Source organism: Salmo salar, chromosome ssa19 (genome assembly GCF_905237065.1).
Source record: "Salmo salar chromosome ssa19, Ssal_v3.1, whole genome shotgun sequence".
NCBI classification, from domain to species: Eukaryota; Metazoa; Chordata; class Actinopteri; order Salmoniformes; family Salmonidae; genus Salmo; species Salmo salar.
The window spans coordinates 18,473,876-18,500,641 of record NC_059460.1 but is presented as its reverse complement, the minus strand read 5'-3'; the positions used below and the strand labels follow the sequence as shown (position 1 = coordinate 18,500,641).

At 51.3% G+C, this 26,766-nt stretch overlaps 1 protein-coding gene across 6 annotated transcripts in view; it reads left to right on the top strand.

The window, feature by feature from the left end:
• The window catches only part of mpp7a (MAGUK p55 scaffold protein 7a), a 339,487-nt gene that overhangs the window by 294,762 nt on the left and 17,959 nt on the right, over positions 1-26,766 (top strand). For all 6 annotated transcript variants that reach the window (XM_014157501.2, XM_045702141.1, XM_014157503.2 and 3 more), the window contains 2 exons: positions 12,925-13,095; positions 21,637-21,717. In XM_014157501.2, coding sequence (XP_014012976.1) covers positions 12,925-13,095; positions 21,637-21,717 — 252 coding nt within the window. The remainder of the gene's footprint in view (positions 1-12,924; positions 13,096-21,636; positions 21,718-26,766) is intronic.

Sequence of the window (26,766 nt, the reverse complement as noted above, 5' to 3'; positions counted from 1 at the left end):
TGTCCCTCGCCCTTGTCATACAGTCGCTCTTCCTACCACTGTCCCTCGCCCTTGTCATACAGTCGCTCTTCCTACCACTGTCCCTCGCCCTTGTCATACAGTCACTCTTCCTACCACTGTCCCTCGCCCCCTGCCATACAGTAGCTGTTCCTACCACTGTCCCTCACCCTTGTCATACAGTAGCTGTTCCTACCACTGTCCCTCGCCCCCTGCCATACAGTAGCTGTTCCTGCCACTGTCCCTCGCCCTTGTCATACAGTCGCTCTTCCTACCACTGTCCCTCGCCCTTGTCATACAGTCGCTCTTCCTACCACTGTCCCTCGCCCTTGTCATACAGTCGCTCTTCCTACCACTGTCCCTCGCCCTTGTCATAAAGTCACTCTTCCTACCACTGTCCCTCGCCCCCCTGCCATACAGTAGCTGTTCCTACCACTGTCCCTCGCCCCCTGCCATACAGTAGCTGTTCCTGCCACTGTCCCTCGCCCCCTGCCATACAGTAGCTGTTCCTGCCACTGTCCCTCGCCCCCTGCCATACAGTAGCTGTTCCTGCCACTGTCCCTCGCCCCCTGCCATACAGTAGCTGTTCCTACCACTGTCCCTCGCCCCCTGCCATACAGTAGCTGTTCCTGTCACTGTCCTCGCCCCCCTGCCATACAGTAGTTGTTCCTGCCACTGTCCCTCGCCCCCTGCCATACAGTAGCTGTTCCTGCCGTTGTCCCTCGCCCCCTGCCATACAGTAGCTGTTCCTGCCACTGTCCCTCGTCCCCTGCCATACAGTAGCTGTTCCTACCGCTGTCCTCGCCCCCTGCCATACAGTAGCTGTTCCTACCGCTGTCCCTCGCCCCCTGCCATACAGTAGCTGTTCCTGCCACTGTCCCTCGTCCCCTGCCATACAGTAGCTGTTCCTGCCGTTGTCCCTCGCCCCCTGCCATACAGTAGCTGTTCCTGCCACTGTCCCTCGTCCCCTGCCATACAGTAGCTGTTCCTACCGCTGTCCCTCGCCCCCTGCCATACAGTAGCTGTTCCTACCGCTGTCCCTCGCCCCCTGCCATACAGTAGCTGTTCCTGCCACTGTCCCTCGCCCCCTGCCATACAGTAGCTGTTCCTGCCACTGTCCCTCGCCCCCTGCCATACAGTAGCTGTTCCTACCGCTGTTATATGGATTCATTCGGGTTAAAGGAACAAGTTATTTTCCATTCGTTGTTCTGAAGGTCCATTCAATTCACTTCCCGTCAGGCCTGTTGATGTGGTCCTGCTAGCCTCCTCTTCCCTCTTTCTTTCTCCTTTCTCTCGCTCCCGGTCTCTGTGTGTGTCTCTCTCTCTCTCCTGTCGTTGATGTGGTCCTGCTAGGACTCTCAGCAGCAATTACAGCTTGTTCTGTTCTGGATCCATCCTCTGGGTACTGGTTCCAATTCTCTTTGCGTACAGAAACTCTTCCTCATCGTGTTGTTATTACCCCTGTCACTTTCCTGAAAAATCATAAGTTATAATCCCATCAGACTACCACGGAGTGTCCTGGCTGTCTCTCAAACCTCTTCTCTCTCTCAGGATCTCTTTCTCTCTCTCCCCTCTCTCTTTTAGTGTGAGGCTGTGTTGAGGTCATGGGGCGGTCTAGACTCTGGACACTCCACAGCACACTAATCCATTTAGACCAGTTGATTTCACAGGAGATCCAGTGCACATTGAGTTTAGAAATAAAGACTGAGGTGTGTCTGCCAAGCTCAATCAGGGAATTCTATAAGGATGACCTTTCAAACACTGGGCTATTTTCTACTTCATTGTGTGTGTTAATGTGTTCCAAATGGCACCCTATTCCCTATATAGTGCACTACTTTTAACCAGGGCCCATAGGGGTCTAGTCAAAAGTAGTGCATTATATAGGGAACAGGGTGCCATTTGGGGCGCAGTCTCTGTTTGCCCGTGTTGTCGCAGTGCCCTTATGAGGTCGGCGACCTCAACTTCTCCTCTTCCTCTCTGACCTGAACAACCTCCATTGCTGGTCCCAGTGCAGTTTAACTTGTTTTCTGTGTCCTAGTACACTGAAGCCATTGCTGGTCCCAGTGCAGTTTAACTTGTTTTCTGTGTCCTAGTACACTGAAGCACCGGTTTCCTGAAACAAAATATGTTTTGAAGAGAAAAAAAGACTCCTAAAATAATGATATATTCTCTACAAGCATCTCTCTACAGTCGTTGCACATTGAATTACATTTCAGGCTGTTGTATGACTTAAAGTCGGACAGGCCTAATAGCTAAGAAATCCTAGAATACAGATGCTTTTTCAATGCCATTGAGGTTGAATTGGGAGCTTGAGTTCGGGGAAGAGGGGGCAGAGAAGTGGGTTGTCTTGTTCTTCTTTGGTCTGTTTGTATTCCCTCCGTACCTCTTGCCGGTCAGTGATGGAACGTCTGAGTCCTCAATTTTCAAAGAATGGTCCTTGGGGCAAGCTGTATTCCTGTGAGATGCCTCTATACTATAGAGCCAGGAGACTGTAGAATAGGACCCTGGTCAAAAGAAGTACACTATATAGGGAATAGGGTGCCTTTTGGGACGTAGCTTTGTATGCAGCTTGTCACATGCTTGGTAAACAACAGGTGTAGACTAACAGTGAAATGCTTACTTCCGGGCCCTTCACAACAATGCAGAGACAAAGAAGATAAATAATAGAAAAGTAATAAACAAGGAATAAATACACAATGAGTAAAGATAACCGGGCTATATACATGGGGTACCAGTACCGAGTCCATGTGCAGGGGTACAAGGTAATTAGTGGAGTTCGGTGCCGTTTAAGATGGAGGACGATTTTTCTTATTTCTATTACAGCATATTGGATGACTCTCATTCATATTCTATTCACCCAGCTCAATGTAACGTCGACAGGTTTAGGCTACTACATGATGCAACATTTTTCCCTATGCCCATCATGAGGTTGCTACAACCTAGCCTATGAATGAAAGTTTACAACGTAGATGCACAGGTTGAGAGACATTTGAGTAACAGACATTGACACGTTAAATATCGCTTTGTACAATCTTGCCTGCATCTATCTGATCTAGGGTGTAATCATTAGTCCAACAGTTACATACAAGAGTTTCTATTGGACAAATTCAGGTATGTTTATCCCTGTTTCGTTCGGTTTGCTTCCGTTTAAGAATGTTTTTCAACAGAATCGGCAGAATGAATACACCCCAGATCAAACACAGTTCACTTTCATATCAGCCACATACAACCAGGATAATTCCTTTGATCGTTGTATAATTACTTCTTACAGCTACACGCTCTCCTCCTCTCACCTATTCCCTTCGCTCGTGGACTTCAGTGCACAACACAAACCTTCATATCATAACCGCTAACCACTGCACACAGCCTACATTGTTGTCTCCAAAGTAACGTCATAGTCAGCAAAGCTACTAGAACTAAAGCTTTAGTAAACCCGCTACAATCATACAGTACAGTCAGCAAGAAGTTTAGAAGGAAATACGTTTATACAACCAAAAGCTTACCTTGACTTGGAAGAGTTCCAGTGTTGGATAACCATAGCCATCTAGCTACCATAGCATCCCTCTCTGTTTGAGCCATGTATTTGAGTAGGCTAAACTAGCTAGCTGCTTTCACAAGCTAAGTGAAAGTGAAAAACAAATACAACAATCTCTCTCTTGCTACTCTTTAATTTTTGAATAAATTAATATAAGAACTGTTCAACTATTGTCTTTCTCTCTTTGAGTTAACTACTCACCACATTTTATGCACTGCAGTGCTAGCTAGCTGTAGCTTCTACTTCTACTTTCACTAGATTCATTCTTTGACCCTTTGATTGGGTGGACAACATGTCAGTTCATGCTGCAAGAGCTCTGATGGGTTGGAGGATGTCCTCTGGAAGTTGTCATAATTACTGTGTAAGTCTATGGAAGGGAGTGAGAACCGCGAGCCTCCTAGGTTTTGTATTGAAGTCAATGTACCCAGAGGAGGGAGGAATCAAGCTCGTCTGGTAGACATCTCTGGGCAGCTCGTGGCTGGGTTTTCCTTTGTAATCCGTGTGCAAGCCTTGCCACAGCCGACGAGTGTCAGAGCTGGTGTAGTAGAATTCAATCTTAGTCCTGTACTGACATTTTGACTGTTTGATGTCTCGTCGGAGGTTGTAGCGGGATTTCTTAGAAGTGTCCGGATTAGTGTCCCGCTCCTTGAACTCAGTGCGGATGTTGCCTTTAATACATCACTTTTGGTTGGGATATGTACATACGGTCACTGTGGGGACGATGTCAATGATGCACTTATTAATAAAGTAGGAGGAGGAGGACCATGTCCTGAGATGCCTTCCCATAAGCCCCGTGCCACGCCCTAAACACCTCTTTGAGACCACCGCTCCCTCTGGAAGAAGAAGAAGAGCATTAAAGAGATCATTAAGACCCGTGGACGTTCTGGGCTCGTTCCTTACCTTTCCTGGATGGAAGAAAGAAAGGAGCAGAATTTAAGAGAGAAAAGACATGGGTTTTGTCCCAAATGGCACCCTGTTCCGTAGATAGTGCACTACTTTTGACCAGGGCCCATAAGGCTCTGGTCAAAAGTGGTGCACTATATATTTTGGCACCCTATTCCCTATTTTGGGATGTAGCCCGTGTCTTTCCTTAGATCCATCAACACGTTGTAGTTTAGTTCCCTGGGATTAGACACACAATACCTGGATGGAGACCTGGAAGCGTAGGCAGTAGGCACAGTCCCATTTCTGCTGCTGTGGTAATCTACCCTAATCCCAGAGATCCTGAGGCACAGAGAAAAGCCTCTCAGCAAACATCTGGATAGAGGGATGAGAGAGGGTGGGATAGAGGCGAGGAAAGGCCAAAACAGTACAGGGGAAAGCTGGGAAAGCTGTCAACCCCCAGAATCCAATTAAAACAGAGTTATGGAAAAATGGTGAGGTGTGTGTGTGTAAACCCCCAAATAATTCAAAATTTCCAGAAAACAAGTTTATTTCATCTGTCTGCAGGTTCACTACTGGAGGATGAGCTACAGCCAAAATATAAGACCAAAAGTGCGTTCCAAATGGCACCTTATTCTCCATTTAGTGCACTGTTTGACCAGGGCCCACATCTTGGCTGAGCAGGTAGAGGCCACGCAGACAGACAGGTGTGATTGGCTGAGCAGGTAGAGGCCACGCAGACAGACAGGTGTGATTGGCTGAGCAGGTAGAGGCCACGCAGACAGACAGGTGTGATTGGTCTAGACCAGTGGTTCCAGTCCTCCAGTACCCCCAACAGCACACATTTGTGTTGTAACCCAGGACAAACATACCTGATTTAATTCATCCAGGGCTGAATCAGGTGTGCTTGTCTCGGGCTACAATAACATCGCATATGGTTGGGAGGACTGGAGTTAGGAAACAGTGCTCTAGACAGCGGTGACGTTACTTAATAATGTCCAGGGGTTACATTTCAGTGGTTTGGTTGTGATTCTGACCGGTAAGAGAAGAGAGTCTATGTCCCAAATGGCACTCTATTCCCTATATAGTGCACTACTTTTGATCCCAGCACTACAAAGGTAATAGAGTCCCTATCGGCCCTGGTCTAAAATAGTGCACCATATATAGTGATGGGGTGCCAGATGGGATGTGGACTTTGGCATCTCCCCTCGCACTGGGTTTGTTGTCTAGCATCCCTGTTGTCTGAGTGGGCTGGCTGATTGATGAGGAAAACGGGAAAGTGTTCTTGGCACTCCCAGCCCCCAACTCACTAGCTGTGCTGAGAGAGCCCAGACACATCCAGTACACACAGCACCAGAGAGAGCCCAGACACATCCAGTACACACAGCACCAGAGAGAGCCCAGACACATCCAGTACACACAGCACCAGAGAGAGCCCCCGGACACATCCAGTACACACAGCACCAGAGAGAGCCCAGACACATCCAGTACACACAGCACCAGAGAGAGCCCAGACACATCCAGTACACACAGCACCAGAGAGAGCCCAGACACATCCAGTACACACAGCACCAGAGAGAGCCCAGACACATCCAGTACACACAGCACCAGAGAGAGCCCTGACACATCCACTACACACAGCACCAGAGAGAGCCCAGACACATCCAGTACACACAGCACCAGAGAGAGCCCCCAGACACATCCAGTACACACAGCACCAGAGAGAGCCCCCGGACACATCCAGTACACACAGCACCAGAGAGAGCCCAGACACATCCAGTACACACAGCACCAGAGAGAGCCCAGACACATCCAGTACACACAGCACCAGAGAGAGCCCTGACACATCCAGTACACACAGCACCAGAGAGAGCCCTGACACATCCAGTACACACAGCACCAGAGAGAGCCCAGACACATCCAGTACACACAGCACCAGAGAGAGCCCTGACTCATCCAGTACACACAGCACCAGAGAGAGCCCAGACACATCCAGTACACACAGTACCAGAGAGAGCCCTGACACATCCAGTACACACAGCACCAGAGAGAGCCCAGACACATCCAGTACACACAGCACCAGAGAGAGCCCTGACTCATCCAGTACACACAGCACCAGAGAGAGCCCAGACACATCCAGTACACACAGTACCAGAGAGAGCCCAGGCCGCTTTGCGTAAATGCAGCGGAAGACAACAGCTAGATTGAGATGTGTGTTTGTGGGTTTTTTTTTCAAACGGATACATTTTTTAAAGCGACGACAAATTAGGCATGGTTTTCTGTTCAGACTAGACATTCCTGAGTCCTAAAGAGCTCTGGGATAAGACGGAGGGGAAAAACAAATAGCGCTCGACACAAACCCACATCGCTCAGCCAAGGGACTTGAGCACTATTCCACTGTATAAGCCTGTAACACTTGGGTTGGAGTACCACTTTCCACATGCTGGAGCAAGCATACTGTAGTAAGCCCATGGAAAGTACACTAGCCCCAGAGTGTGTTTCTGTTCCCCCCCAGATAACACTGTAATGAGTTCACCACGGTGGACTCAAACGCTCTCAGTACATATTTCAAACATCACAGACAGCCTAAAAGGCTTTTTTAATCATCAAATAATGTTTAACTCTCTCTCTCTCTCTCTCTGTATACTGCCTGGTTAGACCAGAGTGAACACTGCTTAAAACAATGGCTACCTGTCTTTCCTTTCTCAACAGGAAACCCAGTGACCCATAAGGGAGGGCTTCAGCAACAGGGTTGGAGGTTTGAAGGACAGCCGTTACAGTAGATAGCACATACTGTAGGTCGGTATGAAACGTTCTCCTCCAGTTAAATATTCCTTGTTCCCCTCAGAGCAATGTTTTTTACCATTCACTTCAAACGCGGTGTTCAGTCTGGTTTAACCAGGATGCCTTCCTGTCCCCTCACAACAGGGAATGCCATTACCCATAAAGCTAGAGCACAGGAGGTTGGTGGCACATTAATTGGGGAGGGACGGGCTCGTGGTAATGGCTGGAGCAGAATTGGTGGAATGGGGTCAAACACGTGGTTCCCATGGTTCCCAGGTGTTTGATACCGTTCCATTGGCTCCTTTCCGGCCATTATTATGAGCCGTCCTCCCCTCAACAGCCTCCTCTGAGCTAGAGGTAGGAGGTTTGAAGGACTAGCAGTGAGATACGGATACCACATGCCACATCGGGAGAACCCTCTCCACCTGTTAAAGATCCCTTGTTCCCCCCAGAGCTATATGCTTTTCCTCGTCAGTACAGTGACCGTCCATGTGGTCAGCCTGTGAGCCAGGTACTTCCGTGACGCGGGCAGGCCTGATCCCTGGTCCGGAAGCCACGATTCCTATAATGCCTTTCACAGATGGGTTTACATGGAGGGGCGTTGAAGGCCACACGCCTGTCTATCTGTCTGGACAGGTCCCCCCCCACACACACACCACTGCATAGCGGGACTAAGACACGCCACACAGCGTGAGAGACCAGAGGCCTATTTGAACCCAGCTGTTGGTGGAAAAAGGGAGAGCAGGGAAAAGGTTTTACTTTTCCCGAGGCGTCACTGCTACAGTGTTGGCCCACATTGTTGCTGTTTTTCCTGTTATTTTTATTGCGTGTCATTCCTCAGGAACCATCCTCCTTGGTTCTCTTCAGTCTTTTGGTCCACCTCTCAACTCACAATGGACGGACATAAATAACACGCTGTAGTGAACAGGCGGGTACCTGACTGAGTTATTTAACCAGGAAGAATTAGTCAGGGTATTTGTGGAGAATTTACAGTAGTTGGTATTTGTCCTTGTTGTTGTAGGGGCATTGTTCTGTGGTGGGAGGGAGTATGGCAGAGAGTGTGGAAACTGGAGATCCTTCTTCACACACACTGGGACATGCAGTAGAGCCATCCTCCTCTACCCCGGCCTGCCTGTCGAGCGTGTCTCTGACATAGACTTGAACAGACGAGGAGCTGTAATGAGCACCATCACATAATGACTGAAAGGAGGTACTCAGTAATGCCTCCCACATTCTGTGGCCACTTCCAGCACTAAGTGTTGCAGTGATAAACCACACCGTGTGTGTGTGTGTGTGTGTGTGTGTGTGTGTGTGTGTGTGTGTGTGTGTGTGTGTGTGTGTGTGTGTGTGTGTGTGTGTGTGTGTGTGTGTGTGTGTGTCAGCCATAAACCGCACATATGGGGCTAGGGTGTAATGGTAATACTCTCTTAATCTAGAGTTGCCATGGAGAGATAATTCACCAGTTGTCATCTCTGTTAGTCTTCATACTGAGGGCTTGTTCTGCTGGGCCAGGATGGCACTGTGCATGCATCCCAAATGGCTCCCTTTGTGGTGCACTACTTTTGACCAGGGCCATAGGCCTCTGGACAAAAGTAGTGCACTATAATAGGGAATAGTGTGCCATTTGGAATATGCACAATGTCTGTCAGCGCTTCTTCTACTGCAGTTAGAAACTCCAGGCTCAGATGGGAGCCATCTTCTTTTTTTTTAAAGAAATTTGTACACTTTATCTAAATAGTTAGGAAATCAGAGTGGAGATGGGACGGTGGGGGAGACGGTGGGGATGAACGCCGGTCTTCCAGTCATATGTGATTAGACACACAATTATTACCATTCCACCCCAGAATTTAAACAAGACATTGACTGCAACAGGCTTAGGCCGGATCCCACAATTCAACACACACACACACACACACACACACACACACACACACACACACACACACACACACACACAAAAAGGTCGGCTCCACAATACAGCAGGTGGTTTCTCTGCCTGCCTATCTTCACTCCTCTCATCTCGTCTGATTTGGAGAAAATGACCGCAATTTAAATGTATTTTGTGTTGGCGTCTTAATGGTCACGTTGTCTCCGTTTACTTTCTACAGAATAAATCTATGTGTGTGTGTTTTTGCGTACAGTTTTGCACCGTTTCTTTTACAGACACCGCAGCAATGTTTCACAGGATGTTAGCATCAGCACAGAACAGTGGGCAGTTTAGAATTCCCTGTTTGTGAAGGCCCCTGGGTGCTGAATCTCCTACACCACGGCTGTTAGATATTATCGCACTGGAAAACGGGCTTGCAGGAGTGTCTTCTACTGTTTACTCTGTGGCTCGATATGCCCCTTGTTATTTTTCTGTTGGAGTTTCTCTTGGAATGGAAGGCTTTGAGTTCGTTCTACACGTTATTGTGTGTGTCTTACAGCAGTAGGGGCTACTGGCAATTATCCAGTCACGGTCAAGTGCGCGCCATTGAAACGTGTGTGTGTGTGTGTGTGTGTGTCCTGAGCAAGGAAAATGTCTCCATATCCAAACTCTTTGTCACGGTAGGGGGATACAAGAGAGTACGATTACATCCAGGGTCAAGGGTTAGGAGCCAGCTGAACAATGAGTTAAAACCACAGTCTTTTTAGCTCGACCCCATCATAATTAGGCATGCATAGCTAACATTCCTAATTTACCAGCATGCCTTCTATTGGCCATAGCTATTGGAAACCCGACTGTTAATCAGAACTGTACAGTAACACAGACCAGCCACACACACAGACACACTTCCCTGCTCTAACAGTAACACAACCCCTCTGTACTGTAACAGTAACACACAGACCAACCACACACACAGACACACTTCCCTGCTCTAACAGTAACACAACCCCTCTGCACTGTAACAGTAACACACAGACCAACCACACACACAGACACACTTCCCTGCTCTAACAGTAACACAACCCCTCTGTACTGTAACAGTAACACACAGACCAACCACACACACAGACACACTTCCCTGCTCTAACGGTAACACAACCCCTCTGTACTGTAACAGTAACACACAGACATAACAACGAGACGCGGGTCTGGGTCCAGACCAGAAAGGTTGAGTCATTAATTGATTTAATTCGGGTTGAATACATTTCCAGCTCGTCTCCATGGAGATGATGATGCTCGCTGTGCGTGCGTTTTGTCTCGCTCCTTTGATTGATTTGTCTTTATCCTCGAGTAGAGGAGTTGGGGGTTAGTTATTTTCGGTTATTTGGATGGAGCTGTCTAGAAGGGTTGAAGTGATTTTGAAGGGCCCGGGATTACGGAGGGCCTTCAACAACAGGAACAGAGCTGTGTATTGACTGGCTGCAGCTGAGCCTGGTAATGAAACGCCGTGCACCTGCCTCCCTGAAGGAAAACAAAGAGATTCCCTCTGACAGAGCCAATGAAATGCTGGCGCTTTCTGGGCCCCGAAAGGCCCCCTAATCGAATGGAACAACCCGTACTGCAGCATCACGCTAATCAGACCACAGTATTAGAGCGATCCAGAGGGGTGGCGGAACCTGCCCTGGAATGTCCAAGACCCTATTTCCTATATAGTGCACTATTTTTGACCAGGGCCCAACAGGACAACCTTAGTTAATATTATCCACCCTGCAATGACTTAATAATAGCACTGCTATGATGTTAACCATTGATAATGATGACATTGTGCATGGCTTGCTGTTACAGTAATGTTGCTAGCAGCAGCGTATTCTATTCAGTGCGTCCTTTCCACTGTGGCGAGCAGGCGGCTAGTTCTTTCTGGCTGGTGTTCGGTCAGAGCAGTGGGGGTGTTGAATGAGAAGGATACGCCACAGGAGAAGTGGTACAGACAACACAGTGCTAACCCAGAACGTGCTGTCCTGCCCGCAGTGGAACAGAGTCTGCCCTGAACGTTAGCTGTAACACAATATCCCAACGCTAGGGTTCACATACGTACTCAGACACACACACAAACACGTTCTCTCACTCTCTCTCTCTCTCTCTCTCTCTCTCTCACTCACTCACTCACTCACTCACTCACTCACACACACACACACACACACACACACACCTCTCTCACACACACTCAGAAACATACACAAATTCTTTCTCTCACACACACACACATTCTCTCTCACACACACACACTCAGAAACATACACAAATACATTCTCTCTCTCTCACACACACACACACATTGTGGCATGCCTTAATACCTTAGCCATACACACATGGGTTATTGTAGCTGTATGTTTGACGTGTTTCATTTCTTACACAGCGTAGGTCTCCATCTCCTGTCCCTTATTAAGTGACTGTTTGGAAAAGAACAAACTCCCGAGACCGTAGCTATGCTCTCTCTCTTTCTCATGGCACATCTGCACACATCGCCTGCCGCTCGCCTCGCGGTTTCTCCATGTTGTGGAAAGTATTAAAGGATTGGATCAGGGCTTCTCTCTCTCCAGTGTATCATTTTAATGCTGCCTTAATCTTGGCCATCTTGTTTCATAACGCTGGGTTCATTCATCACTGTTTAAAAGGAACAGAGAGAGAGAGAACCCTTCTGCTGTGTGCAGGAACGGGATATTAGCGAAGTGTCCTCGGTCCTCGCTTTGCGGATTTTGGTTTAACTGTCTGTCATAAAACTGTGCTCTTCAAATTAGGGGAGTGTTTGTCTCTGTTTGGTACTGCAGTAGTGCATTCAAACCAGACCATTTGTTTGGCTCAATTTATGACGGTTGTCATGTTTGATTGGTTTATCGTGCGCTGCATGTCCATGGAATGCAACCACCACACCTACTTCTTTACACACACACACACACACCACCTACAGCACCAAAGTAGTCTGGGAAGAATGAGAAACGCTTGACTGGTACTTGTGTCATCTGGACAAGCATGGAGCAACTACCAGTAAGTTCACATAGCAGCAGTAAGTTACATGATAAAATGCCAGTGGCCTTCACTCATCCTTCCCACCTGCCATTTTTGGTTCTCTCTTTACCTCCTGTTCCCCTCTACAGGAGGTCAGAGGTCAATGTGCTTAAAACGGACCATTCAGGTTCAAAAGGCTCATATGAATCACATCTATGGTTGCATCCCAAATGGAAACCTATTCTCTATATACTGCACTACTTTTGACCAGGGCCTATAGGGCTCTGGGCAAAAGTAGTGCACTACATTGGGAATAGGGTGCCAATTGAGACTCGTCCTGTAACATAAAGAGAGAAATTACGTAAGAGGTAGCTAGATGACATAAACTGAGGCTGGGAGGAGAAATGCATGGCAACGTGGCAATAATGTTTTTATGGTCTCTAGAAGACAAAAGTGTTAAGACGACATTACATATGAACCTTATGAGCTGTTACTCACCGACCAAACGCTTTCCCTGGATCTACGTGCATCTCAAATAGCAACCTATCCTCTATATAGTGCAATAGCTTTGACAGGGCCCAGGGAAATCGTTTGGCTTAGTGTTCACTAGTCCTACCTACTGCACAGATATCACTGTCAATATGTTCCATATGAAGGCCTGCTCCACATAAAGCCAGACCTGATAGATATTGAAATGCTTGTAAATGTGCATCTGCAGGCATCTTGTGCAGATGCAAATTGACTTGTACGTACTGTTTACACTGTCAACTTTACCCCTTACAGTGACTCAACTTTCTCGCCCTCCTTTTCTCTCTCTCTCTCTCTCTCTCTCTTCTCGCTCTCTGATTTGTAGCTGGTTTTCGCCGGAGCTTCCGCCTCAGCAGGCGAGACAAGAAGACCAACAAGTCCATGTATGAGTGTAAGAAGAGTGAGCAGTACGACATGGCTGACGTGGCCACCTACGAGGAGGTGACTCCCCACCGCAGGCAGAGCGGGGCCAAGCACAGGCTGGTGGTCCTCGTCGGTGAGTAACACACACACACACACACACACCATGGTAGAGCTGGACCAAGCTGCTGTCGTAGTCGGTGAGTAACTAACTACTGCCACCATGGGACACTGGGGATTGCTGAGCTGTTGGTCTTGGCAAGGCAGAGGCCATCGTTTAAGTCTAAAACTGGTTTCTCCATAGAGAGAGCGTGTGGCGCTCCAGTCAGTCAGAGTTCCAGGCCTGGAGGTGGCTCAGCCTTGCCCTCACACAGTCGTAACCCAGAAACATGCTCCCGCCCACACGCAAGCCCCCTTAACTTTTAAAGCCCTGGTGGATTATGACAGCACAGGGCTGGCGGGCTGAGGATTCCTTCATATTTAGTGCTTTTCATTAACAGTACCTTGCTCAGCTGTAAATGTTCCTTTTTTTACTTGACAGAATTGTTAACACTTGCCTTTTAAGGCTGGTATTACAAAGTCCTCCAGAAGGCTTATGAAGTGAAGTTAGCTTTGTTTTTCTTCCTTCTTGTGTAGTTTAGAGAAAAGCATTGTGCCAACGAATGGTGGAACAATACCGTTAAGCCCAGGTGCACCAGAATTAAAACCTGAATATAAATATTGGAACTATTATTGCAAATGACACGAATAATGAATGTATTCCTCACACGCTGCTTTTTCTTCTCAAGGTTAGCAGTGCTACTGATCGGTGCAGCTGCGTATGAATCATTCTTCATTCTGCCGATATCGCTGGCTTTCTATTTAATGCTGTTATTAAGAAAAGAGAAAGTGAGGCTTGTGTTGCAGTACGTCTGTTTCAGCATGATTGACCAGGCCTTGCTACGGTGAAACGCAGGGGTATGGACTTCATCATAGCGTGTTGCTAATTAGCTAGCCCATTTTCTTGCCAGGCAGCATGTCAGGCTGTGCAAACCAGCATACGCCACGGCCTGCCTCTCTCTCTACAATGCACATAACCCCTCCTCTGTCACGCTAATGTAAATATTTTCAATTTACTTCTGTAATTTGGATGACAACCTATGGACAATTTCACACCTAATGAAGAGAAAGGCCAAGGAAAGATCTGTTTTATGTTTTCTTTTTCTCTCTGGAGTTCTCACTTTTTCTTATTATGTGGACTTATTTTTCTCTCTCGCTCTCCCGCCATCTCTTTATCTCTTCTCTCTCACTCTCCCTCCCACCATATCTCTCTCCTCGCTCTCTCTCACGCCATCCCTTTCTCTCCTCTCTCTCGCTCTCCCTCCCAGCATCTCTTTCTCCTCTCTCCCTCTCCCTCCTACCATCTCTTTCTCCTCTCTCCCTCCTACCATCTCTTTCTCCTCTCTCCCTCTCCCTCCTACCATCTCTTTCTCCTCTCTCCCTCTCCCTCCTACCATCTCTTTCTCCTCTCTCCCTCTCCCTCCCACCATCTCTTTCTCCTCTCTCCCTCTCCCACCCACCATCTCTTTCTCCTCTCCCTCCTACCATCTCTTTCTCCTCTCTCCCTTTGCCTCCCACCATCTCTTTCTCCTCTCTCCCTCCCCCTCCCACCATCTCTTTCTCCTCTCTCCCTCTGCCTCCCACCATCTCTTTCTCTTCTCTCCCTCTGCCTCCCAGCATCTCTTTCTCCTCTCTCTCCCTCCCAGCATCTCTTTCTCCTCTCTCCCTCTCCCTCCCAGCATCTCTCTCTCCCTCTCCCTCCCACCATCTCTTTCTCCTCTCCCTCCCGCCATCTCTTTCTCCTCTCTCCCTCCCACCATCTCTTTCTCCTCTCTCCCTCTCCCTCCTACCATCTCTTTCTCCTCTCTCCTCTCTCCCTCTCCCACCCACCATCTCTTTCTCCTCTCCCTCCTACCATCTCTTTCTCCTCTCTCCCTCTCCCTCCCACCATCTCTTTCTCCTCTGCCTCCCACCATCTCTTTCTCCTCTCTCCCTCTCCCTCCCACCATCTCTTTCTCCTCTCTCCCTCTCCCTCCTACCATCTCTTTCTCCTCTCTCCCTCCTACCATCTCTTTCTCCTCTCTCCCTCTCCCTCCCAGCATCTCTTTCTCCTCTCTCCCTCCTACCATCTCTTTCTCCTCTCTCCCTCTCCCTCCCACCATCTCTTTCTCTTCTCTCCCTCCCTCCCACCATCTCTTTCTCTTCTCTCCCTCTCCCTCCCAGCATCTCTTTCTCCTCTCTCCCTCTCCCTCCTACCATCTCTTTCTCCTCTCTCCCTCTCCCTCCCACCATCTCTTTCTCCTCTCTCCCTCTCCCTCCCACCATCTCTTTCTCCTCTCTCCCTCTCCCTCCCACCATCTCTTTCTCCTCTCTCCCTCTCCCTCCCACCATCTCTTTCTCTTCTCTCCCTCTCCCTCCCACCATCTCTTTCTCCTCTCTCCCTTTGCCTCCCACCATCTCTTTCTCCTCTCTCCCTCTGCCTCCCACCATCTCTTTCTCCTCTCTCCCTCTGCCTCCCGCCATCTCTTTCTCCTCTCTCCCTCTCCCTCCCACCATCTCTTTCTCCTCTCTCCCTCTCCCTCCCACCATCTCTTTCTCCTCTCTCCCTTTGCCTCCCACCATCTCTTTCTCCTCTCTCCCTCTGCCTCCCACCATCTCTTTCTCCTCTCTCCCTCTCCCTCCCACCATCTCTTTCTCCTCTCTCCCTCTCCCTCCCACCATCTCTTTCTCCTCTCTCCCTCTCCCTCCCACCATCTCTTTCTCTTCTCTCCCTCTGCCTCCCGCCATCTCTTTCTCCTCTCTCCCTCTCCCTCCCACCATCTCTTTCTCCTCTCTCCCTTTGCCTCCCACCATCTCTTTCTCCTCTCTCCCTCTGCCTCCCACCATCTCTTTCTCCTCTCTCCCTCTGCCTCCCGCCATCTCTTTCTCCTCTCTCCCTCTGCCTCCCGCCATCTCTTTCTCCTCTCTCCCTCTCCCTCCCACCATCTCTTTCTCCTCTCTCTCCCTCCCAGCATCTCTTTCTCCTCTCTCCCTCTCTCTCCCGCCATCTCTTTCTCCTCTCTCCCTCTCCCTCCCGCCATCTCTTTCTCCTCTCTCCCTCTCCCTCCCACCATCTCTTTCTCCTCTCTCCCTCTCCCTCCCACCATCTCTTTCTCCTCTCTCCCTCTCCCTCCCACCATCTCTTTCTCCTCTCTCCCTCTCCCACCCACCATCTCTTTCTCCTCTCCCTCCTACCATCTCTTTCTCCTCTCTCCCTCTGCCTCCCACCATCTTTCTCCTTTCTCCCTCTCCCTCCCACCATCTCTTTCTCCTCTCTCCCTCTGCCTCCCACCATCTCTCTCTCCATTGTAAACGTCAGACACCTAGTGGTTCAGGAGAAAGTCAAGTAGGTGTGTAGATCCTCCAAAGAGGACCAGGCGTCCTGTGCTTTGCCTTGGCCCCCTTTCCTCACTCCTCTTTCCACTCCACTCACACACACACACACATACACACACAAACATACACACACATACACTCACATACACTCACACGTACACTCACATACACTAACACGTACACTCACATACACTCACACGCACACACACATACACACACATACACACACATACACTCACACGTACACACACATACACTCACACGCACACACACATACACTCACACGTACACTCACATACACTCACACGTACACTCACATACACTAACATACACTCACACGTACACTCACATACACTCACACGCACACACACATACACTCACATACACACACATACACTCACACATACACACACATACACTCACATACACTCACACATACACTCACACATACACTCACAAGAAAGATGAGTCCAACGTCCCTCTAGTTGTTTATCCATCTACGTGGATGAAAAGGAATCTAAGAATGATCTCCACTGAACAAAGTAGACCCTATACTCTCCTTACTCTTATTAGAATGAATGTGGACGACAGACGGGTTGGATTTCAAAAGATGAAACAATATGTTGATCTGTTTTTATACATTTGTATTAGTTTTCAGACATGGTTCGTAGTAGGGTGGAATGGCCTTAGGATAGTGTTCCACATATAGTTGTTATCAGAGCCTTGTTGGACTAAACAGAGCAGGGTTAAGGTCTGGTTGGAGGAGGCTGAAGTTACCCTAGACCTGTCTGGCTGGCTGGGTGGTGGAGGTTGGATAGGACCGTCCACATCGCCCCTCCTCTCCCTCTCAGCTCTAACTCTATGTGATGTGCTCTGCGTTTGGCCTGGAAGTTATTAAGCTCCAGATATTAAAGGCTGTTTCTCTAATGAGGGCAGTAATGCAGTCTGACACTTTTACTGGCACTGCAACCTGCCTGAGGAGAGGAGGGCAAGAGCACCGACCCACCACACCGCGCTCCCTCCCAGAGGAGAGAGGGAGAGAGGGAGACTCAATACAACACAATACACTATACCAATCAAGTATAATTCAGAAACAGTTGCAAAGAAATATGTTTTTTTATGGTGCCGTTTTGTTTTATAAGGTCAACATTGTATTGGAGATTGTTAAAAACAAACAATGCACAATAGCCTTTTTGTTTCTGCTAGTTCAGAACGTGCCACCCCAGTGTGTTCTTTACACCAGGTTATACAGGCCTCACAGGCAGCACCGTGTGTTGTCCTCCACCGTACATCAGACGCAGAGGTAGTGAGAGGCTGGGTCCCAAATGGCACCTTATTCCCTTCCCTCTGTAGTGCACTACTTTTGACCAGTGCCCAGTAGCACTATATAGGGCATAGTGTGACATTACGGACACAGGCAGAGAAAGAGCGAGACCGAGAGAGCGCCTGCTGGCGAGGGAGTGATGTAGAAGGTGAGAATAGTTTAATGAGAGCTGTAAAAGTGTAAGGGAGCGTGAGCCGTTTGTCATCCCACGGCGAGGTACTCGTGGCGGGGCCTGACGCCGCCGGGAAGAAGGGCCAACAACCACTGGAACGGCCGCTCCGCTCTGCTCCCCGACAAACAACGTGCTTGAACTAGAAACTATTCCCTATGGTGCCTGGTGTAAAGTAATGCACTATAAAGGGAATAGGGTGCCATTTAGGACGCCCCACTAGACTTGTGGCTGGGAGCAGCCTGCTCCTCTGTCTTGATGTTACCGCTGTGCTGAGAGACGCTTCAAAAAAGGCCTGTATTACTCCGCTCCAGCGCCTTTAACACCTATAACAACACGCCAGAGCACCGCGGACACGCTCGTCCTTCTTTAAACAGCACCGTCACATTCCTTGTGGTCTCTCGAAACACATTTTAAAAGTGAAATCCGTTTCCTGATCTTAATAAATCAACACGGAGGAGGGGGTCAAGACCCCGTTTGGACTTGTTCTCAGAAAACTCTCCTGAAAGATTGATTGCTGTCTGCACGCGGCCATGTGCTGTTTATGTGAGACGGCGACCGCAGTTCGCTAGGGCCCAGCAGCCCCGCGCTTTAAGTCCATAGCTTTTTCCCCACATTTTTGGGGGTCTTTTTTAACATGGAGAATGGAGGACGCTGAATGTGCTGAGGAAACAGCTTTTATCACTTACAGGGACCATGTGACGGAGAGGACATGTGTGGCCGAGCGCTAACCTGCTGTAGGGCTGTCTCAAATGGCACGCGCGCGTGTGTCCATGTCTTGGAGAAAGACTTTATCCTTCTGGAAGACACACTGCTCTCTCTCACTCTCTTACTATCTCACTCATACACACACACACACACACACACACACACACACACACACACACACACACACACACACACACACACACACACACACACACACTTAAAGGCAGTCTTTGTTCACACCTGTTTATCAGAGCAGCTTAAAATCTCTCTGGAAGGACGGACAGGAGGTGAAAGGTGAACACACCAGATCAGACAGACAGACAGACAGACAGACAGACAGACAGACAGACAGACAGACAGACAGACAGACAGACAGACAGACAGACAGACAGACAGACAGACAGACAGACAGACAGACAGACAGACAGACAGGATGACTAATGTCTAACAGTACAGCATTTGTGTTCAACCTCTGCTTATAACCCAAACCTCCCTCTTTTCCCAACTCCTCCACATCACTGAGTCAACTCATTGTCCATTTGTTTTAGATGGCGGCCTGCTAGACACATTTGCCTGCAAAAATGAATTTCCAATAGGGCCTGATGCATTCCTAGCTCCTGCCCAGAAAGACAAGCATGTCAGGAATTCATCAACCCTGCCTTTTTGCCATTCTACAGGCGGATTGTAGGGAGCGGTGGGGCTTCCTGCCGCTGTAACGCTTTTAGAACCAGGGGCGTGAAACCTTGTACTTCCGTAATTGATTCTTGTCCACACTACTTGAAGACATCGATACAAAGTCAGTTTGAATTAGCCTCATATATCAGCCTGGTCACTCCTGCTGACGTTATATAGTATAGGTTTCTGGCTGGAGACGTGGGGGAGAGAGCCTGGGAGAGGGGAGAGGAGGGAGCGCCAGCGTTTGTGTTTTGGAAAAGTTGCAAGGATCTGGAGCCGCAGACAAATCAATAGTGCATTACTTCTCCCTCTCCCCCCTCCCTCTCTCTCCCTCTCCCTCTCTCTCCCTCTCCCCCCTCCCTCTCTATCCCTCTCTATCCCTCTCCCCCCTCCCTCCAGTAGATGTGATGGAAAACCCAGCTGCCCACTGAGATGGATCCTTGTTGATTTTTCAGGCTGTTCAGGGAAACACAACAAAGTGCTCTTTAGGCCTGTTGGTGCTGCGCTCCTCCCACTCCCTCACTCATCTCCTCCTCCCACTCCCTCACTCCTCTTCTCCTCCCACTCCCTCACTCCTCTCCTCCTCCCACTCCCTCACTCATCTCCTCCTCCCACTCCCTCACTCCTCTTCTCCTCCCACTCCCTCACTCCTCTCCTCCTCCCACTCCCTCACTCCTCTTCTCCTCCCACTCCCTCACTCATCTCCTCCTCCCACTCCCTCACTCCTCTCCTCCTCCCACTCCCTCACTCCTCTTCTCCTCCCACTCCCTCACTCCTCTTCTCCTCCCACTCCCTCACTCCTCTCCTCCTCCCACTCCCTCACTCCTCTTCTCCTCCCACTCCCTCACTCCTCTCCTCCTCCCACTCCCTCACTCCTCTTCTCCTCCCACTCCCTCACTCATCTCCTCCTCCCACTCCCTCACTCCTCTCCTCCTCCCACTCCCTCACTCCTCTCCTCCTCCCACTCCCTCACTCCTCTCCTCATTTTCTCCTCCTCCCTCTCCTCTCCTCCTCCCTCTCATCTCCTCCTCCCATTCCCTCACTCCTCTCCTCCTCCTACTCCCTCACTCCTCCTCCCACTCCCTCACTCATCTCCTCCTCCCACTCCCTCACTCATCTCCTCCTCCCACTCCCTCACTCCTCTCCTCCTCCCACTCCCTCACTCATCTCCTCCACCACTCCCTCAATCATCTCCTCCACCACTCCCTCACTCCTCTCCTCCTCCCACTCCCTCACTCATCTCCTCCTCCACCACTCCCTCACTCATCTCCTCCACCACTCCCTCACTCATCTCCTCCACCACTCCCTCACTCCCCTCCTCCTCCCACTCCCTCACTCCGCTCCTCCTCCCTCACTCCGCTCCTCCTCCCTCACTCCGCTCCTCCTCCCACTCCCTCACTCATCTCCTCCCACTCCCCTCCTCCTCCCACTCCCTCACTCCTCCTCCTCCCACTCCTCACTCCTCTCCTCCTCCCACTCCCTCACTCCTCTCCTCCTCCCACTCCCTCACTCCTCTCCTCCTTTTCTCCTCTTCACATTCCCTCACTCATCTCCTCCTCCACCACTTCCTCACTCATCTCCTTCCACTCCCCTCCTCCCACTTCCTCACTCCTCTCCTCCTCCCACTCCCTCACTCCTCTGCTCCTCCCTCACTCACTCATCTCCCCCTCTCACTCCCTCACTCCCCTCCTCCTCTCACTCCCTCACTCCCCTCCTCCTCTCACTCCCTGACTCCTCTCCTCCTTTTCTCTTCCTCTCACTACACCTCAGTCATATTTACAGTAGTGAGAGCACAGAGGTCTCAGTCAGTGACATTCACAGTCTGGCCCTCTCGGTTCCGAGCATGGATGGACTTAGCCAAGGTGTGTGTGTTTGTGTGTGTATGCACGTGTGTGTGCCTGGGTCTGTAAACACCATCACACATTTATCAGTGTCTCTCATTGGCGTATGGGATGGAAACAATTCCGCTCTGCTGCGTCCCATCCTGGACCAGACCTGGCCTCCACACTGCCTTGCTCCTCTGGCCCGGCCTCTATCTCGCCCACCTTTATTATGGGGAGGCGGTGATGAATGCATGACTGATGTTGCTTTAATGATGCTTTAACTCTTTCTCTCTCCATCTTTCTCTCTCCATCCTGCTCTATCTCGCTCTCTCACGCTCTCTCTCTCTCTCTCTCTCTCTCTCTCTCTCCATCCTGCTCTCTCCATCCTCTCTCTCTCTCTCCCTCTCTCTCCATCCTTCTCTCTCTCTCTCTCCATCCTTCTCTCTCTCTCTTGCGCTCTCTCTCTCTCTCTCTCTCACGCTCTCTCTCTCCATCCTGCTCTCTCTCTCTCTCTCTCTCTCTCTCTCTCTCTCTCTCTCTCTCTCTCTCTCTCTCTCTCTCTAGGTCCTACAGGGGTAGGTCTGAATGAGCTGAAAAGGAAACTGCTGATCTCTGACCCCCAACACTTCAGTGTGACCGTGCCACGTAAGTCTACCTGACCCGTATACTAGACCAGACTGAACCTCTCTCCCAGACCAGGAGGGAGTCGTGGACTGTGTTGGGGGGTGTGTGTCTAATGGAGACTGAACCTCTCTCCCAGACCAGGAGGGAGTCGTGAACTGTGTTGGGGGGTGGTCAGTCTGAGTTTAAACCTCCTCTCATCTCTGTATGTTTCTGATCTTTATATTGATGCTTTTAGGGTCTGAAGTAAACATTTGGTTTCCTCCTTAGTCTCCGCTACGATCCACAGACAGACGGACAGGAAAGAGACGGACAGGAAAGAGACGGACAGGAAAGAGACGGACAGGAAAGAGACGGACAGGAAAGAGACGGATAAGAGACGGACAGGAAATAGACGGACAGGAAAGAGACGGATAAGAGACGGACAGGAAAGAGACGGACAGGAAAGAGACGGACAGGAAAGAGACGGACAGGAAAGAGACGGATAAGAGACGGACAGGAAAGAGACGGACAGGAAAGAGACAGACAGACAGACACTAGGTGAACTGTTGTCAGGTGCTCAGCAGGATGGATGCTCCTGTCTTTGTAATGAATAAATAGTGGAAGCTCTGGTCTGTATCAGATGGTTATGGAGACCAGTTACTCTGGGTTGCGTGCCAAATGACACCCAGTCCCCTATGTAGTGCACTTCTTTTGACCAGAGACAATATGGAATAGGGTGCCATTTGGGATGTACACTGTGACTGCATTCCCACAGGGAGCTAAACCGTCATACACAATGAGTGGTACTGCATTTACACTGGAAACAGATTGGCTGTACACTGGCCCTGAAATGTAAAGCTACCAGGTAGGTGCCAGGTTAGATTGTCACTAAACGGAGGCCAAATGCCCCCCGTGATTCTAACTGGTAAGAAATCACCCGTCACCCTGGATGAAAGATGTTTATCTTTCTGCTGCCAGTTGTGTTGTTGCCTTCGTGGGTGTTGGTAAGGGTGAAGGTCCATAGACCCATGCATAGACTCACACTCACTCACACACACACAAACACTTAGCGGTCTGGGGGTGACGAGCACCAAGGCGTTGCTCTCAGGCTGTGCGTCTCAAGGCCCACACACACACACCCTCCCTCCTTCTCTCTCTCACACACACACACACCCTCCTTCTCTCACACACACACCAGACCCAGGCGAGTGGAGTGGTTCTCCTCCTGACGGTGTAATTGTCTGTTTATCGCGGGCCGCATGACAGGCCCAGAGCGATGGAGGAAACACTGCTTTATTTTCTACCTCCTGAAGAAATGCCATTCCACTGCCTCATGTTTTGGCACCAGCTCCACGCTCCCTTCCTCTCCCCCCTGCCCTCTCCACCTCCAACTCTCTCTCCCCGACCACGCTCCCTTCCTCTCCCCCCTGCCCTCTCCACCTCCAACTCTCTCTCCCCGACCACGCTCCCTTCCTCTCCCCCCTGCCCTCTCCACCTCCAACTCTCTCTCCCCGACCACGCTCCCTTCCTCTCCCCCCTGCCCTCTCCACCTCCAACTCTCTCTCCCGACCACGCTCCCTTCCTCTCCCCCCTGCCCTCTCCACCTCCAACTCTCTCTCCCGACCACGCTCCCTTCCTCTCCCCCCTGCCCTCTCCACCTCCAACTCTCTCTCCCCGACCACGCTCCCTTCCTCTCCCCCTGCCCTCTCCACCTCCAACTCTCTCTCCCCGACCACGCTCCCTTCCTCTCCCCCTGCCCTCTCCACCTCCAACTCTCTCTCCCCGACCACGCTCCCTTCCTCTCCCCCTGCCCTCTCCACCTCCAACTCTCTCTCCCCGACCACGCTCCCTTCCTCTCCCCCCTGCCCTCTCCACCTCCAACTCTCTCTCCCCGACCACGCTCCCTTCCTCTCCCCTGCCCTCTCCACCTCCAACTCTCTCTCCCCGACCACGCTCCCTTCCTCTCCCCCCTGCCCTCTCCACCTCCAACTCTCTCTCCCGACCACGCTCCCTTCCTCTCCCCTGCCCTCTCCACCTCCAACTCTCTCTCCCCGACCACGCTCCCTTCCTCTCCCCCCTGCCCTCTCCACCTCCAACTCTCTCTCCCCGACCACGCTCCCTTCCTCTCCCCCTGCCCTCTCCACCTCCAACTCTCTCTCCCCGACCACGCTCCCTTCCTCTCCCCCTGCCCTCTCCACCTCCAACTCTCTCTCCCCGACCACGCTCCCTTCCTCTCCCCCTGCCCTCTCCACCTCCAACTCTCTCTCCCCGACCACGCTCCCTTCCTCTCCCCCTGCCCTCTCCACCTCCAACTCTCTCTCCCCGACCACGCTCCCTTCCTCTCCCCCTGCCCTCTCCACCTCCAACTCTCTCTCCCCGACCACGCTCCCTTCCTCTCCCCCCTGCCCTCTCCACCTCCAACTCTCTCTCCCCGACCACGCTCCCTTCCTCTCCCCTGCCCTCTCCACCTCCAACTCTCTCTCCCCGACCACGCTCCCTTCCTCTCCCCTGCCCTCTCCACCTCCAACTCTCTCTCCCGACCACGCTCCCTTCCTCTCCCCCTGCCCTCTCCACCTCCAACTCTCTCTCCCCGACCACGCTCCCTTCCTCTCCCCTGCCCTCTCCACCTCCAACTCTCTCTCCCCGACCACGCTCCCTTCCTCTCCCCTGCCCTCTCCACCTCCAACTCTCTCTCCCCGACCACGCTCCCTTCCTCTCCCCTGCCCTCTCCACCTCCAACTCTCTCTCCCCGACCACGCTCCCTTCCTCTCCCCTGCCCTCTCCACCTCCAACTCTCTCTCCCCGACCACGCTCCCTTCCTCTCCCCCTGCCCTCTCCACCTCCAACTCTCTCTCCCCGACCACGCTCCCTTCCTCTCCCCCTGCCCTCTCCACCTCCAACTCTCTCTCCCCGACCACGCTCCCTTCCTCTCCCCCTGCCCTCTCCACCTCCAACTCTCTCTCCCCGACCACGCTCCCTTCCTCTCCCCCCTGCCCTCTCCACCTCCAACTCTCTCTCCCCGACCACGCTCCCTTCCTCTCCCCCCTGCCCTCTCCACCTCCAACTCTCTCTCCCCGACCACGCTCCCTTCCTCTCCCCCTGCCCTCTCCACCTCCAACTCTCTCTCCCCGACCACGCTCCCTTCCTCTCCCCCCTGCCCTCTCCACCTCCAACTCTCTCTCCCCGACCACGCTCCCTTCCTCTCCCCTGCCCTCTCCACCTCCAACTCTCTCTCCCCGACCACGCTCCCTTCCTCTCCCCCTGCCCTCTCCACCTCCAACTCTCTCTCCCCGACCACGCTCCCTTCCTCTCCCCCCTGCCCTCTCCACCTCCAACTCTCTCTCCCCGACCACGCTCCCTTCCTCTCCCCCTGCCCTCTCCACCTCCAACTCTCTCTCCCCGACCACGCTCCCTTCCTCTCCCCTGCCCTCTCCACCTCCAACTCTCTCTCCCCGACCACGCTCCCTTCCTCTCCCCCTGCCCTCTCCACCTCCAACTCTCTCTCCCCGACCACGCTCCCTTCCTCTCCCCCCTGCCCTCTCCACCTCCAACTCTCTCTCCCCCGACCACGCTCCCTTCCTCTCCCCCCTGCCCTCTCCACCTCCAACTCTCTCTCCCCGACCACGCTCCCTTACCACTTTCTTCCTCTCCCCCTGCCCTCTCCACCTCCAACTCTCTCTCCCCGACCACGCTCCCTTCCTCTCCCCCTGCCCTCTCCACCTCCAACTCTCTCTCCCCGACCACGCTCCCTTCCTCTCCCCTGCCCTCTCCACCTCCAACTCTCTCTCCCCGACCACGCTCCCTTCCTCTCCCCCTGCCCTCTCCACCTCCAACTCTCTCTCCCCGACCACGCTCCCTTCCTCTCCCCTGCCCTCTCCACCTCCAACTCTCTCTCCCCGACCACGCTCCCTTCCTCTCCCCCTGCCCTCTCCACCTCCAACTCTCTCTCCCCGACCACGCTCCCTTCCTCTCCCCCTGCCCTCTCCACCTCCAACTCTCTCTCCCCGACCACGCTCCTTCCTCTCCCCCTGCCCTCTCCACCTCCAACTCTCTCTCCCCGACCACGCTCCCTTCCTCTCCCCCCTGCCCTCTCCACCTCCAACTCTCTCTCCCCGACCACGCTCCCTTCCTCTCCCCCCTGCCCTCTCCACCTCCAACTCTCTCTCCCCGACCACGCTCCCTTCCTCTCCCCTGCCCTCTCCACCTCCAACTCTCTCTCCCCGACCACGCTCCCTTCCTCTCCCCCCTGCCCTCTCCACCTCCAACTCTCTCTCCCCGACCACGCTCCCTTCCTCTCCCCCTGCCCTCTCCACCTCCAACTCTCTCTCCCCGACCACGCTCCCTTACCACTTTCTTCCTCTCCCTCTCCCTCCGTCTGTTAGAACTAAACGACAGCTTGCCATAATTCTGAACACCTTCCAGCCCCAATGCTGGTTATGACTTAGACTCACACCACTGCCAAGGTTTTTCAGTATGTAACTTTATTTTTTTATATTTTTTTTGCGTTGAGGAGCAAAATTCTCTTTCTGAGCCCACAAGCCTGAACCAAGGCCAACGTGTTAGGAAAAATGAATTGGTTTGATTTATGTATTTAAGCAGGACACAGCCAGAGTAATTGCATATTTACTGCAGGCTTGCTGGGAAATGTGCGAGGAGGAAGGGATAAATGGAATCTGTTGATATTAATTGCCATGTTTGTAACATGCAGCGTGGCATAATGGCTGTGTCTCGGTTTGTGTCTGCCACTTGAAATGTCACTGGTATTAAAATCCCATCGCAGTCGCTCTTTTTCCCATATCAACTGCTGTTAACTGTTCACAAATGTGACCACTGGTTCTATGTCTAACCTCTTATAGACGACGCATAGTTACACCAGTATCTCTTTCTCCTTTTTATTTTGATCACTGCCAACGTTGGCCTACAGATAACACTCGCTGTTGTTTCGGATTAAAAGCCCAAAAAGCGTTACCACTTTTGTTAATTTGAGAAACGTATTTCTGAAGAGCACCATAAGGCTTGTGTTCTGAATGACGGTATTTTGATACCCTCCATGTGTGTGTAGAATGTAAACCATCCTTCAGCCTGCCACTC